This window comes from Parambassis ranga, chromosome 7 (genome assembly GCF_900634625.1).
Source record: "Parambassis ranga chromosome 7, fParRan2.1, whole genome shotgun sequence".
Taxonomy (NCBI): domain Eukaryota; kingdom Metazoa; phylum Chordata; class Actinopteri; family Ambassidae; genus Parambassis; species Parambassis ranga.
This window is the reverse complement of record NC_041028.1, coordinates 11,140,466-11,155,933: the sequence shown is the minus strand read 5'-3', so window position 1 is coordinate 11,155,933 and position 15,468 is coordinate 11,140,466. Positions and strand designations below refer to the sequence as shown.

The 15,468-nt window shown below is 40.7% G+C and overlaps 1 protein-coding gene across 2 annotated transcripts; it reads right to left on the bottom strand.

The window, feature by feature from the left end:
• Nucleotides 1–188: 188 nt before the first annotated feature.
• Nucleotides 189–14,691, bottom strand: ube4b (ubiquitination factor E4B, UFD2 homolog (S. cerevisiae)). 2 transcript variants are annotated; one of them, XM_028409049.1, is made up of 29 exons: nucleotides 14,342–14,691; nucleotides 13,102–13,321; nucleotides 11,380–11,515; nucleotides 11,157–11,244; nucleotides 10,834–10,978; nucleotides 10,494–10,719; nucleotides 9,887–10,354; nucleotides 9,357–9,461; nucleotides 8,373–8,514; nucleotides 8,013–8,113; nucleotides 7,741–7,855; nucleotides 7,254–7,337; nucleotides 6,926–6,982; nucleotides 6,410–6,526; nucleotides 5,996–6,094; nucleotides 5,780–5,893; nucleotides 5,486–5,684; nucleotides 4,978–5,116; nucleotides 4,790–4,889; nucleotides 4,504–4,631; nucleotides 4,315–4,413; nucleotides 3,968–4,203; nucleotides 3,702–3,828; nucleotides 3,466–3,610; nucleotides 3,061–3,195; nucleotides 2,753–2,944; nucleotides 2,422–2,596; nucleotides 1,643–1,789; nucleotides 189–1,238 (listed from the first exon to the last, which is right to left on the bottom strand). In XM_028409049.1, the coding sequence occupies exons 1-29, from the start codon at nucleotides 14,366–14,368 to the stop codon at nucleotides 1,174–1,176; spliced, it is 4,131 nt and encodes a 1,376-aa protein (XP_028264850.1). In that variant the 5' UTR covers nucleotides 14,369–14,691; the 3' UTR covers nucleotides 189–1,173. The 2 variants fall into 2 exon arrangements, with proteins under 2 accessions (XP_028264850.1, XP_028264851.1); XM_028409050.1 differs by lacking the exons at nucleotides 9,357–9,461; nucleotides 9,887–10,354.
• Between the last annotated feature and the right edge of the window lie 777 nt (nucleotides 14,692–15,468).

The following is a 15,468-nucleotide window of genomic DNA, read 5'->3' as shown; positions in this document are numbered from 1 at the left end:
TAAGTTAAAGTATTTGGGAATCACATTACAAAAAACTGAGCGGCCAACAATTATAAGGAAGCCATCTTCAATTTTCTTTTTTGACTCATGAAAAAAGGAAGGAAAAAAATGTTTTTTTGATTTTTCGTTTGATCTTTTTTATAGCACAATTCAACTAAAACAGAAAAAAGACCAAATAAGTTATGACATAATGTGCATCATCATTTATTTCAGTTCAAAATTCCTAGCTTCCAAAACAAGTATGTGGTTAAAGGAAATCAGTTCCTGTACAGTTAAGGTCATCAAGGTCAAGTTAGGTACAGTGCCATTTGAAAGAGACCATCTTGAGGTGAGATGACTTAATGGTGGGCTCCTAAGATGTTCCTGGTAAACCATGCTACAATCTCCCTCACGTTCCCTCTACTTCGCCTAAGTTTGGGTATCTTCTTGAGATTCTGGTCTTGAGGCCATGCACACACAAAATGAAGGCTAAAGATAAAAGTCAGCAGGGAAATCTGACTAAAAAGGAAGATTTCAACATACTGTACTGTGATAAGCCACTGTTTATCTTCCTAAGGAGGCTGACATTTGGGATTAGTTACATTAAGCTACATCCTTAATTATTATTCCCAGTTAACCTCATCTACGAGCACAAACTGTGCATAAGTCAGCCCTGGGAAACCAGCATACATTTACGTGGACTCAAATTTATCGTCACAGTCTTGATAAAGAAAACTCAAGGATAACAATTTTATCAACTTTAACTCTCCCCAAAAGTGTTGCCCTCCAATTTTCCTCAGAAATTTCAGTCTTTCATGAAACGAACTTACACAATATTACAAAACAAAGAGCTGTAAAAGAAGATGAGTGACTGCCTGCACCTCGCTGGTAAAGTTGTTGGGGGTGGAAACATCATAATGCTGTAACTACCTCTTGTTAAATATATGTATATATTTTGATTTATATATATACACAAACTCATGAGAAAAACTTAAAAGTCTTAACTTTATTATGTTTTGTTTTAGAACCATGATAATGGTTTGAGACAAAAAGGGTAAATGCAAATAAAAGCAAATCAGGTCTCCTTTTTTTCCGTTCAAAATGTTTCTTTGTTCTCATTGGTAGCAGTGACATGATCGATTTGGACAGATCCCTTGATGATGATTTGGAGGCCACACGCTGGTGACGTGGCCCTTAGATAGGCCGCCCGCCCTGTTTTTCTCTCATCCAGGCATGGATCCTCTCCTTAAGTTCAGGCACTGCAGAATTAAAAAAATAAAAAGAAGCATTCACAATTTAACAGGTGGTATTGAGGTGTCCCGAAATGACCCATGTGAATCTTAACTATAGAATATAAATTTTTGCTGTTCTCACAACGCATTTTACTTACAAAATGTTTACATGTATAAATGTACATTTTGTCAGTTTTGATATTCTATATTATTTTATATATTATTCTATATAATAATTGTCATTAATCTTTAATTAAATGTTTACATGGTTTCCACATCACTGTTCTCAGTTTATATTTACATCATGTTTAGCTACCTGCCTGTTTAGAAACAGGGTGGTAGCAAGAAGTATTCTTTTTGCACTAAATGTGCCTGTGTTGAACACAGCTTTCCCCTAAATTACTAGTGAAAGGGAATCATTGGAAGTTTACCTGACTCCAACATGCTCTCTGTGAGTGGCTGCCTGTTGAAGGGATCAGTGGGGGAGTTGAGCAGGTGGCGCAAGATGATGGCTCTGTCCATGATATTTCCCGAAGGCAGCATCACAGGGTCAGTCATCAGTGTGTCCATCAGAGGGTCTGTTTAACACATTCGCATGCAGGTTATAGAAAGTGAATGTGAGCCATGCTTCTTTATGACTGCAACATTGATGCATCTATCAAAACACCACTAAACCAAATGTCCAATAAATACCCAGTTTTAGCACTTGATAGTATGCCCTATATTGAAATGTCACAAGGCTGTTACAGTAGGACGTGTGTGTTATAAAAATAAAACCTGGCGTGGGAGATTTTACCCACACAGACAGCTGATATCTGAGCCTCCTGTATGGCACACTCCCATCAAGTGTGGTGGGTTGGCTGGCATATCTGGGAATCAAAGTAAGTATGCAGACTGCATTCTCTTTCTAGATTATATTAAGTCTGTGGTTATAGGATAGCCTCGCTCTAATCTGTCTATATGACCTATATGATCTGCAAAATCCACTGCAAATGTCAGGAATCCATTGACAAGATGCTGCTGAAGATTCTGTCTGTCAGCAGCTGACCTGAAGTCACAAAAGTAGTGACCAAAAACTCTGTGATTTACAGCACTACATCACATGATATACACATATTACCAACTATGCCTTTGACCCACTTTACAACAGATAACCAAACTTAAAAATAAAACTTGTGCTGTTAAACATATTGCAAACAATCTCACCCACCTTTAAACTCATCAGGTGCATCACTGTAGTCCATTTCAGACTGGGAATTCTTGGCAACTATTTCCTCCACCTTCTCTGATAGCAGCTTGAATTTCTCAATGGCAATGGAGGACTTAATCCCAGCCTTCCTCATCTTAGAGATCACTTCTTCAAAGAGTTCACGGCTGTAAGACCGCTATAAGGAAGCAAGACAAAACATTATCTTGGGACCAACAAGTCTTAGAAGTGAGTATTCAGTGTATTTCTGGTGTATGCAGCAAGTCACTGCGGTGGTATCTATTTTCTTTTTACAGATCAATAGTCAATCTTTTTATTTGTAATTTGTGCCAACCTGATCATCTGCAATTGCTTTAGCAAAGCGGGCACAGTCTAGCTGCAGGTAGATGTCAGTCAGCTGGTCTAAGAGCTTCTTAGGCTCAAAGCCATACTTCTCGGGGTTCTCCACCTTCAGGTCCCGACACTTGGGCCCACAGAGCTGCTGGAGGTTAAAATTCAGCATGGCAGCTAAACGGGGCCCCAGCTCCTGCAAGGAAAAGACAGATGCAGTTAGAGTAGTAGGTCTGGTTAAAAACTTCCAGGCATGTAGATAATGTTGTATATATCAAACACAACACGCTCAATAGGAATAGTAACACTCACAGGTCTGAGGAAAGGCTTCTGGACTTGCTTGGTGAGGATGTGGAACATTTCAACCGTTTCTGTAGCTAAGGCCAGATAGGAGCGAGACACCCGCTCATCCTGAGTCAGCTGGGACTGCCGGCTTTGCTGCTGCTCCTGAAAATATGCAGGAAGACACGTGCTATACGAATGGATTCAGTTAAGTAACTTCTGTTAGGTTTTACAGCTCTGCAGAATTATGTCTGGGGTGTCATGCACCTAATTACCCAATTACAAAGAGCTCTCCGGTGTGCTTTGTCAGTTTTGTCTTTGATAAATGATTTTACACTCACAAATTAATTTTTAGTAGCCTTATAATGATTTGATTACTGAATGAATGCACACAATACTTAATAAATAAAAACAAGGCCAGAGCAGAAAACAGACCCTAGGCAGCTGATCCCACTGCTCCTTATTTTTCATCTCCTCTTGAACTTCATGAATACGCTTCAGGGACTCGAGGCTCTCATCTAACAAGAAGGTGGTGTCATTAATAAGCATGTTGATGTAGCGCACAAACTGCTTGCCAGAGCTGAAGGGGACAAAAAAGACAGGAGAAGAGGGCCAGTTAGAAATCATTAGAAAGCTCAAGACTAAAGCTGTTTGTCACTAGCAAGACTCACTTGAACTCCTCCATGAAGGTGCCGTGGTGGGCAATGTTCTGCCAGAGACTCTTGAAGATAGTGCTGATATGGTACCGTATTGTGAATTTATCATAGAATTCGCTGGTAGCACCAGTATGCTCAACATCTGACCAGAGAAAAGATTTTCAGTTAAAAATGAAGGGTCACATACTTAGCATCAGGAAAAAAATATTATTATTCCTTTCTACAGATTATAATCTACTTTATAGCTGTAAAAATTAGAACTATGACAAAATAATACTCACCTGTGTAAAACTTCATGAGAGCAGGGACCAGCTGTTTGACAGAGAGTGGGTGGTTCTCCATCATTTCAGAGAATCGCTGAGTACGAGGTTGTACAGCAGGGTTGGTGACAAACAGCACCTCCACCAACTTGGCGATAAGGTAGGGGTTCCTGATGTAGTTCTGACTGCAGATAAACACCACCAAGAAGGTGACAATGTCCTGGATACAGGGCTCATATAAAACCTGGGGGGAGTACCTGGAAAACAGAAGGCAGTGAAGTAAGGGATTAAAAAAAATCCTGGATTTAGATTCTCAGGCCTGTTATATGCTGATAACTGTACACAAATACAACAAGCAGCCAACTTACTGCACAACAAAAAGCAGAAACTCTGCCACATCCTCGATGTAAAACTCTGGAAGAGCAGCAAAGCTTTTGGGGATCTCAGGGTTCAGTGGCAGGTTAATGCTGTGCAAGGAAGAGAGTAATCAGTATCATCATTTATACAATATTACAACAAGCAGCAGTGGCTAATCTGTCAGTGGAGAGGTGACTCACTTCGGATAGGCAGGGTCCACCATACGAAGAATGAGCTGAATGACTGTGCTGTAAAACTGCAGACATCTGCGGAGCAGGTTCTCATCCAGAAGGCCCACGTCAGCACAAGCTTTGGCTCGCACTAATTTCTGACAGGACAAAGTCACACACGATCAGGACCATAATTCTGTAGAAATACTCTTTTGGAGCATTTAAGGATAAACCTAACGAGCTGAAACTATGTGCATGACTGATTTGATTAATAAAGAAAATGCAGTGAGTTCATGTACAAAGATGATTAACTGACCTTGAGCTGAGTTTTGCATCTTTTGAGCATCTCTCTGTGTCGACTCGCCAGGGGGGAATCTTTCCATTGACTCTCACTGTTCTTGAGCTCTTCCACAGTCCTGACATAGAAAAGAACATGTCAGGACTAATAAAGTGTATTAATAAATTCACTGTGAATGTACTGTGTACAGGAATGTGTGTGTGTACCTGTTGAGTTCGCGGATGGCACGCAATCTGCGGATGTAACGCCGGCAGCCAGGCAGGATGGACAAATGGTGGGTGTGAAGCGTCAAAAAGAAACACTCCGTGGGGAACTTGGGTTCTGAAAACTTGGTAGGATCTTCATCTGTTCATATTGACCAAATATAGAGAATTATCAGAAACATATCAAATTTACTGCTAATCTTATACTATATGCACAATGTGAATAATGTTTTTATTGTTTTCAATTGTCTGTAGTACAGCACGTCAAGTCAGAAGAAACAGATGCAGTGATTCTTCTGAGGCGAACTTCCTTACAAATCTGGCATGTTAATGACTCACTTCTGTGAGATGACAAACATGCAAGTGGCTCCTCAATGTGCAATCAACATATTTATGAAAATGACAGCAATTAATGAGCCAGGATGTCAACTAGGATTTACATAACTCTAGTTAAACACTCCAAGACGAAAACTTCTCTTGCACCTAAGTAGTTTAATTTCTGTTAACTCACGCAGCTCAGTCAGCCAGCCCTTCAGCTCCTCCATGGTGGCTTTCAAACGAGTCTCCTCCAAGCTGACAACAAGGCGACATCGTGGATGGAAAATGTAGTAGGGGTCTACTGTCTCCAGTTTGATCTTCATGCTCAGCTGCTGCAGCACCCATAGGAAGTTAAGCATGAAGCCATCTGTTGTCACCAGCTTGTCATCAGTCTGAAAGAAAGAAAAAAATTGTTTCATAAATATAATGCATAGACCAATGAAACATTAATTTTAATAGCCCTATTGTGGAAGAAAACATGTTATACCTGCATCTGGGCTTTCTTCACATTGTAGTTGACTAGAGCTGCCATGTAATTAAGAGCTAAGTCGCGTGTTTCTCCGTTTAGTAGGATGTTGTGCAGAACTTTGAACAGGTCACCCTGATAAAAGATGATGAATGAATAACTACATTCTATTACAATGATGCACAGTTAGTAAAACAGATGCAAAGTTATAAAGTGTATTATTGAGTGGAGACCCACCCTTGCTGACTCCAGGTAGTGCTGCAGTGACTGGCTGACAACTCGTGTGTTCTCCATGGTGATGGCTGGGCCAGAGAAATACCTATCTCCTACTTTGGTCTAAACATGAGACAATCATCAAGTCAGCTCACATAAATAGTATGTACATATAAAAACTTAGTATTGCATGAAATGACAATCTGGTGCTTTCTAAAGAACTTTATGTCCACATTGTGTTTCTTACTGGCAGACACTGTCAGGGTCTGACTCTACATAGGCATTTATGTCTATGGTTCATTGGTATTAGCACTAAGACACAACAGGCACAGCCAGCAGGCCTCTTTTTTTGTATAATAACTCACACTGAAAACAACACTACATGGACATACAGCATTACCTGATAATAAAGTGCTATGGGACACATGGCCAACTTACGTCATCCTCAGCAAACACAGAGAGGCTGAAGAAGGCTCCCAGGTAGGACAGTCTCTGGATCTCTCTACCACAGCCAGGGCTCAGAGGTTTGGGACACCACAGAGGCAGCGACGTTAGCTGGGCATGACAGAGACACAAATGACAGCCCTCATTAGATAGAGACAAGTACATGAAGCCAATTTTCTTAATGTAACTTGAAATATATACATATAAAAAAACCTCAGAGCATCTTGTTAGGAGAGTGTGTTATATTGCTAAATAGAGGCTGGCGCCCTGTTCCATGCACACAAAATAGGCTCGACACCAATGAACATTCCTTTTAGCTAATGCCAACTATGCACACCGGAATGAGGAAAGTACAGCCAAAGACAGCAACCACCTTTGCAAATAAAAAAATTCCTGATGATGAAAACATTTTCAGAAATGCATCATCTAAATACTTTAAACCACAAGAATTTTATAATGAACTGTTTCAAGTATCCTAATGTCGTTCTGGCCATGCAGCTTTATACTCACCAAATTACACACAGGGTGAGACTTTCCAAACTTAATCTCACAGAGCTCAGCTAATGCCTGTAAAACAAACGCAAATGCAAATCAATCTAAATTATTTTACAAATAGGTGCAAAAATATTTATACAAAATGATATTTGTTTTACGAGACATAAAAAAAGTTTGTTTTAGAAATGGGATTACAACCAAATATAAAAAAAAAAACACATACTTGCACATTATGACATTACATACACTATAAAAATACATACATGAAGTGCATTTAGAATGTAATAGGCACGTGTTTATATCTACTAAGCAAGCAGGTGGTTAGACCAGAACAGCACATTACCATGAGAGGGAATTTAAAGTTGTCACTGTCAAAGGAACATTCTTTCACAGCAAGCGCCAGCCCGTGTAAGATAGGAATGAAGATCTGAAAAACAAGTCAGTAACCTCAGTCATGTCGCTCTTAGAACTGTCATATTTTATTCAGCTTAAGCAACTCAATTAAATGCACATTTACCTATATTACTACATTTTTCAATCACTGTAAATGATGTTTTAGTGATGTCATTATAAACATGGCTTGTTGGCTTCAGCCATTTACTGGTTTTATCAGCCATAACCACTGGCTTATCTGCTAATTCTACTTCATTTAGACCGTTCCTGCTTAGTTTCTACTGCATCAGTGTGCAAACCTTACTGCTCTATTTGTGCTAAACTGCTCATTAAACGTTTGTTTCTTTCATTAAATCATTTGGTTTTAATCTTTGAGTATGTGTGACAGTGGTGCCCTTGCAAATGATGCAGATTTCCAGAACAGAAATGACTCCCACCTGTCTGAACACTTCTTCCTCCTGGTGGGTAATGCGCACCAGCTCCTGAATAAAGCCATATGGAAGGTTCCGACACAGCATATAAGGTACCAGCAGAGACTGTTGGAGAGGGCTCCTACAGGTAATGAAAGCATGCAAAAAACACAGGTGAAAATAAATTCATAAATATAAAAAGGAGACAAGGTTCCTATGGAGATATGGATAAAAAATGAATGCACATAGATAAGTAAATGGCCTAATGTTTGTCACAGAGTGTGGTTGGCCTTTCTTACCGAGGCTGGGTCAAGGTGCCTTGCAGGACCAGGGCAACATGGGAAATACACTGAGAGCGAATGTTACTGAGAAGCTGGCTGACATTTGGTTGGCTGCACATCTGAGAGAGAAACACAGGAAAAGAATTTGTGATAAAAACATAAACCATCAACTTTACACAATCTAATGATCTCTGATCAACTGCCCTGAAGCTAGGTTTTAGTAAAGACTGTTCTTGAAACAAATTCAGACACAGTGAATAAGCAAAAAGGAACTTAAAATATCAGTTGTCTGCTATGGTAGAAAAAGTTTACTCTTTTCAGCAAGTGGAACAAAAAATAAATAATCAGTATCAATCCTGGCTTAGTCTTTCATACAACCTTAGGAGCTTTCCTTTCCTCCATGCCAACATTGTCAAAGCGCTCGATGAGGTAGTTCAGCATCTCTGTCTCTTTGCATGCTTCAATGGTGAAGCGGTCACTGGCTGAATCGCAGGACATCCCCCCTCCACATGCACCGAGACTACAAACAGGAAGGTAAACAAAGAAGAAGACAGAATGAATAACATAAAACATCAAGTGAAAGGAAATATATCACTAGCATGTAAATAGTTAGCAAGCAAAAACAACCTTTGCAGAACCTGAAAGAAAACAAACTGAAGCACATTAGTGACAACTTGGGATCTTGAAAAAGAAGAGTTGCTGTTAGTTGTCAGCATTTTTCATAGCTTGTGAGTGGCATTAAAGCACAACAAAAGTAAGTAACTTTGTTACTCATACAGACAATGCAGCTATAATCGCTGCTGCTGGCATGTTTATAACCGTTCTTCAACCTAAAAAAAACAAATCAACACAAGTTACAGTTTAATAAATGGACTGTATTCATACCAGCTAATGTACACTGAGCTTACAGGCAAACCAATGTGAAGTGGTTAAAATCTACTTTTCTTTTGCATAGAAGTCTGTTTTGCAGTCAATTAAATAATGCAGAAAATGTACAGTAGACATTCATATCGCATTATCATAATGAAAGACAGTCATCTGTATTCAACAGAAAAGGCTAATAGATGTTGCAAAACGTACAGGATCATTCATAAAAAAATAATTCTACACCCTGCAGCACATTCTCAACATCTAAAACCTTATTTAATACCACATATGAGATATGTTATAGGAATGGGGCTATATGTCTAACTTTCTGATTACCAAAGTAATGACTCTCCAAAGTCCATGTAATGACTCTGGCTTAGTGATAAGCCTGCTGGGCCCACTGGAACATGCACTAGGCCCATTCCTGAGCAAGCATGCGCACACACATATACACACGCGCACACACACACTGACACACCCCGTGCAGTGGTGTACCTGGACCCAAACTGAACCTGTGCAAAATCCTCCTCCTCCTCAGAATCTTCATCACTGCTGTCCTGAGACAGGTCAGACAGAGCAAAAAACAGGAGCGACAAGGGGCTAACGGAACAGGAGAAAGATGGGAGAAGTAAGGAAAGGTTGGAGGAAAGGAAGATATTGTGCATGGGGGGGGGGGCATAAAGACAAATAGGGAATAGTAGCAAATCAAGAGAAAAGAGGACAGAAATGGGTTTAACAGAAAAAACTATGAAGAGTTGGATGTTCCTTAAAGTTAACTGCCATGTTTTGAAATATTGATTCATGCGAAGAAAAAGCATTTTATAACTATATAAAATGCTTCATATTAGTTGTGGAAATCATAATTTTTTAACAACTGTTGATATTAGATAATATTTCACTTGCGTGGATGAGGACAGAATGCATATACCGTACATGACCTATTAAAAGATTCTTAGTTCACAAAAACTTTTGGTTTTAGTCATTTGCTGGTGTGTGCACTCTGCAGTCACATGCAGAGGAGATACCTAGATGGTGGGATCCTGGCAAAGGCAGCCTGACCGGTATTCAATCTGGGAGAAGAAGGCACCATAGTAGGGGTTGTAGAGAAGGACTGGTTACGAGCCCTGCGGAGGCTTGAGGAGAGGGACCGGGGACTAGGTGGTGGCACTGGAACTGGGGTATTGGGAGGAACAGAGGGCCCTGCCAAGGTGGGAGATGGTCCAGGAAAACTAAACCCTCTGTGACCTGGGCTTGATGGGGAAGAAGCCCCCCAAGGAGCGTTGACAGAGTAAGGTCGATACCGTGGAGAAATTGGCATGGGGGCAGAGGGTGGATTATGAAAGGGCCTTTGAGTAGCAGCAGGCGGGCTGGGGGGAATAATGAATTGTGTGGTAGAGGGTGTAGAAACAGATGCAGTAGGAGTGGAGGGAGATGAGGAAGTCCTCCTGGCTGCATCCAAAGCCATTGGGTGAGGACTACCACACCCATACAGACTGTGGACAACATTAATAAGATGTTCATTGGCAATATGATATAGCAAATAAAATAAAGAACACCTACAATGAGGAGGACTGAAGATCCAAATGTCTGATATATATGTGTGCTAGCCTGTAGATGGGCAATGGTACTTGCCTTGACAGAGAGCTGGCTCCAAACGACCCAGCACCGGGGCCCATTGGGCTGCCACCTTGGCTGGAGGGCTGCACCAGCGTCAGACGGTGGTCGGGGGATTTGGCTGCTGCAATTGGCTGTGAGGTCGCGGTCAAGCTGGCAAAGGGGTTGTGGATACGTGACTGGGTGGACATCATTAAGACTTCCATCAGGATCTGGCCAATGAGGTCTTTCATGTCAGAATACACTGTTGAAGATTAAAAAAATACTCTTATGTTACCAAAGTGTAAACAAAGCCTTTTAGAGTGCACAGTTCTTCATTTTTTAGGAACAGAGATTGTGATGTTATCAAGTGCCGTACCATCTTTAGGATTCTGGTGAAACTCTGCAGCTAGTGAAGGGAGAAAAATGACATCTCTGTCCTGCTCCTTCCACGATACGCGGAGGATCTTGCAAATGAGCTGCAGAGCCTGTTCTTCAGAGACGTCTGAGTTTGCAGCGGTTTCCTAAGATTCAGAAGGAAGGAGAAGAGTTTGAGCTATTTACAAGGAGCTGAACTTTCTGTTATTACCTAAAGACTCCTATTATGTTCACTCAATCTCATGATGGGCATGATCCAAGTAAAGTAGGTCACCCCATTCAAGGGTCCTTTTCTCTTGAGTAATGTTTAGGGCAGCTCTTTACCTTTTCAGTCAAGTTCCTCTTGTCTCTGCGATCACTGTCCTCCACCTCCATATTCTCTATTCCTGAGTCCACGTCCACCTGGGACATGCTGCAATAAAGAAAACGTATGTTGTGTCACGTTTGCAATTTAAACCTCAGTAAACGAGTGCATCAAAATGACGACAGAATCAGCATACGAATATTATGACAAGGCATGCCAGTATCGCATTAGGACAATTCATACCTCTTTTCACAGGAGGAAGGGTCAATGTCCATGCTCTGTGACCGAGACAAACTCTGGGACTGAGTCTCAAGGCTGTTGGAGGGGGAGCTGGAGAGGGAGCTTACACCCTCACTGCTCTGACTACCGTATGCCACTCCTGCAAAAGCCAAACACCACAAACAGACATCTCTGAAGCACAAGAAAAATCTGTTTTATTGCTTTCAAGGCACAGAAATACAATGGGCTTGAGCAAAATACAGGCTGCGGGCCAGAACCAGCCCCCCTGCCCTTTCAATGCAGCCCACAGACTGGTCCAGCCCACAAAGGAAAACAGAACTACCACCTAAAAATTCTAAAAGCCAGCAGAGTTGAGATATTGAATGTAGCATTGCCACTCTCTCCTTCGTTCTCCTTCTCTCCCTCTGCAGTCGGCACATTTTCCTGGCTACTGTGCATTCAAGTCGGGTTCCTTTAAGACACATATTTCTGGCCTGCCCTTGAGATATTTGGGGTATGCTTCTTCATGGTTTTTCATTAGGTTTAATACTAATAGTTGTCTACAGTAAAGGTATCCTTACCACATGTGTTTGCTCAGCACAATGTACTGCCCAGGAGATACTTTCCCAGACACAAGGAGAAATAAATAATATGGTAAACTGGATACTAGTAATACAGACCTGCCAACCTTGAAGACATTACGTATATAAAAACTACCCCCAACACCATGCTTTCATACTGGGTGTGGAGTGACCCTTGCTAAAAAAATGCTAAAACTGTCAACCCCTAGAATAAACATAATCATAGCAAACAGTGATTACATCTGTTCCAGCTGCCATAATGCATTGAAAATTTTTATTTAATCTCCGATACTTGTTCCACCAGGCTTTAAAATTATAAATTATATTTGTTGCATTTCACTTGCAAACTTCACTCTTGCCACTTGAAATTCCACTGGCCTCTTATATAACATGAGTAAACAAGAATTTATATTATTTAGGGGGAAAAATCAGTATCAAGCCCACTTGGGTTAGCAAAGATTTAGATAGGTGTTTTTAAGATCTCCATGCTGTGCCATACCAAAATAAGCCCTGCTTACTGCAATACAGGTGGACAGAAAGCTGATTAACACCCAGGACCTAAATGGTGGATGAAGAGCTGGAATTAACAACCCTCTGCTGGTTGTACAACAGTCAAATGATTACCAGCTTAATAAAAATGCAGTGACAAGGAAAGTATACAATTAACATGGAGTGAAGGCTTGCCAAACATTGGTCCGCCAAAGGTCAACTTCACATCTATGCATACCAACAAACAATGACAGGAAACTGTAGCTGTGTCCATACATGGCTCAACAGCACATTTTCTAGAGCATGTGACAAAAGAAAGTTGATAAATGTACTGCAGGCCCTGTGTGTCCTAAAGGGATAATGGTGATCCTTAGATCTGGCTTGTGTTAATGTCAGGGTGTATTCCTGATCCCTGATGTTCAAATATCAAGGTCACAAATACAAAGACCCCTTTCAGAGTCAGTATACAAACTCACACAACCAAGATTGTTTATCTTCACAGCCTCCAACAAATACCATAGGCTGATTTGAGCAGGGGAGTAAGGTAAGACTACAGCTCACAAAAAAAAACACAAAAGAAGAAAGCTGGCCAGTTGTTAATATCACAACTCAATCTATACTATTAACATGAAATATTTAAACACTTTATTAATTATTACACAATGGGATTTCTTACCAGAGGTACCCATGGGAGATGTGGCAGGGGTACCACTGTGGACACTGAGCCCCAGTGATTGAGAGGCAGCTGGTGGCACAGGTTGAGGTGCAGCACCTGAGGGTCCAGGGAGGGGTCCAGGTGGAGTCTCTCTCTGTGGGGATGTCAGGGGTGTGCTGAGTGGGGTACTAGGCTGTGATGTCTGTCCACCTGCCAGTCGCGCCAATCGCCTTCTGCGGATCTTAAATATAAAATAAACCAGCTTTATACATAAAGTAAAAGTACCATCTACAGCACTGCAATATCTGAGTCTATAAATACTACACAAGATAATGTTTAGACATTTTGTTTTAAATTAAAAGTGGGCAAATGAGTATAAGAAATATAAGACAGTACGAAAATCGATTCGTTTACTACATTGAAGACAAACAATTGAAGCAGTTCTGGAGTAATATTGTCTTATCTAAAAGACACAGTAACCTATTTTAAGCACAACGTCAGGTGTTAGCACCAATCATCACAACTTCAACCGAAGAGCTGAACAGTTGTAGTAAATTAACTGCATATGCCGCTGAAATTGATCGTGATGGTGGATGTCAGTTTAACACGTCAAAACTAAATTTAAAACATATAATCTGTGTGTGGTAAAAGCTCAGTAAACATACAGTCGGCCCACAGACAGTTGCACAATGGTGGCCCGGTGTGTTTTTTATGCTGAGTCGTCTCGCAGGCTAATTTTTGACTGTTAGCAAAACAACGTTAGCAAATGACAGCTACTTTGCCACAAGAAGAAATATCAACTCTGATGTATATTTAAATGTGTCCGATGAATATGTGCTAACATATCCACGTGAATTTTTTTGGTTTAAATAAAAAGAACGATATCTAGCTTGAGAAAAGCCTCTAGCATTACGTTAGCTAATTAGCAATGCGCTCCGGCTAAATGAAACAGGTTCGAGTTACGATCACAGAAACAAACACAATTTCTCGTTCGTTCACGTGTTATACGGACTGTTTCTCTTGAATAAGCCGCTTATACTACAAGTTGGTTAACAAACAAGTGTATGCACTGTTGTTGAACAACTGAGACATTGTCGTGAATGCAGGTCTTCCATTTAGATTATGCTATCTATGCTAGCTTTTGTAGCATCTCGGCTAACATTGCCAAAGGTTGAGAAGGTAAACCCTGCTAACTTCTGTAAAATTAAGGTGGCACCGTTATTAGGTTTGAGTGGTTTTTTTTCTATTTTTGTCACCTTACCTCGTCTGCGCTCAACTCCTCCATCATTGCAGCAAAGTTAGCTAGCTATTTCACTATGAACTGTTGTAATTTGCCAGCCAGAGCCAGCTAGCTAGCTTGTAGTAGAACTAAATATGCATAGTCTAACTCGTTCAACAGATACGTGTCACTCTTGATTGTCTTCAAGATAAAAACTACGACACTGGTATACGGAGGGTGGCGAGATATTATTCCTCCAAAAAGACTTTCGTTTGCTAGTTTTCTACCAAGAATGAAACAAAAAGAAAAGTAGCTAGCTATTATACGTCAAAATACAACAGCGGCCATTTTGGTTCTACAAACGTCACGTGACTAAAGGGACCACTGAAGATGTGTGCGTCGTGTCGCATGGACAGATTTCAGAGTTTCACCTGGGGCCGTATTAACAAAAACTGTTAGCGCTAGGAGTTTCCCTTAGTGGTGAAATTCTAAGACAATTCTTAGAATTATGACGTTTTCTGAGAATTTCCTCTTATAATTAAGACTAAATCCTATAAGATAATAGAGGTCTTCAGGTAAAAAACGGTTAAGAGTAGAGAGGAGGACCTTTAACACGCATGACGGAGCGACAGAGACGTTCTCCAAGCTATAAATGACGCTGAACACATAAAACTTAGTCCTTACTTAGTAAGGACTCTTATCTTTCAAGTCTCACGGAACAGACTAAAAGTTTAATCTTAGTGAGGAGGTGTGTTTGACCCCGTTGCTAAGCGTGACGCGTTGTTTAGGAGACGCTGTCAGAAAACAAAACAAAACATGAGAACGCGCCTGATAATATAAACAGTATAGTATGGACGGTGACATGAAGGTTTGTAGTCTCAGATGTGATCATAAACACAATTTGAACTATGATAGTATTCTTTTAATCTTTTAAAAAAAACACTGGTCTGATTAAAAGAATACTATCATAGTTCAAATAAGGTGAAGACCAAATGAACCTTGTCGAAAAAAAGAAATAACATAAACACAATTGTTTGGATGGAATTCAGCCTGTAGGATATTACCGCGGGACGACTGGCTCAGCTGCCACCAACTTTCTGTGACTGCTGTCTGTTACATGGAGGCGCTGGCTGGCGCAGATTTACCTGCAAACAAAATGGAAACAGGTG

Coding starts and splice junctions, on each gene's coding strand:
- ube4b (XM_028409049.1), bottom strand. CDS start 14,368: ATGATGGAGGAGTTGAGCGCAGACGAG. Junction 10,355..10,493: donor GGAGCCAGCTCTCTGTCAAG/GCAAGTACCATT, acceptor TGTTGTCCACAG/TCTGTATGGGTGTGGTAGTC. Junction 4,632..4,789: donor GATGCAAAACTCAGCTCAAG/GTCAGTTAATCA, acceptor TTGTCCTGTCAG/AAATTAGTGCGAGCCAAAGC.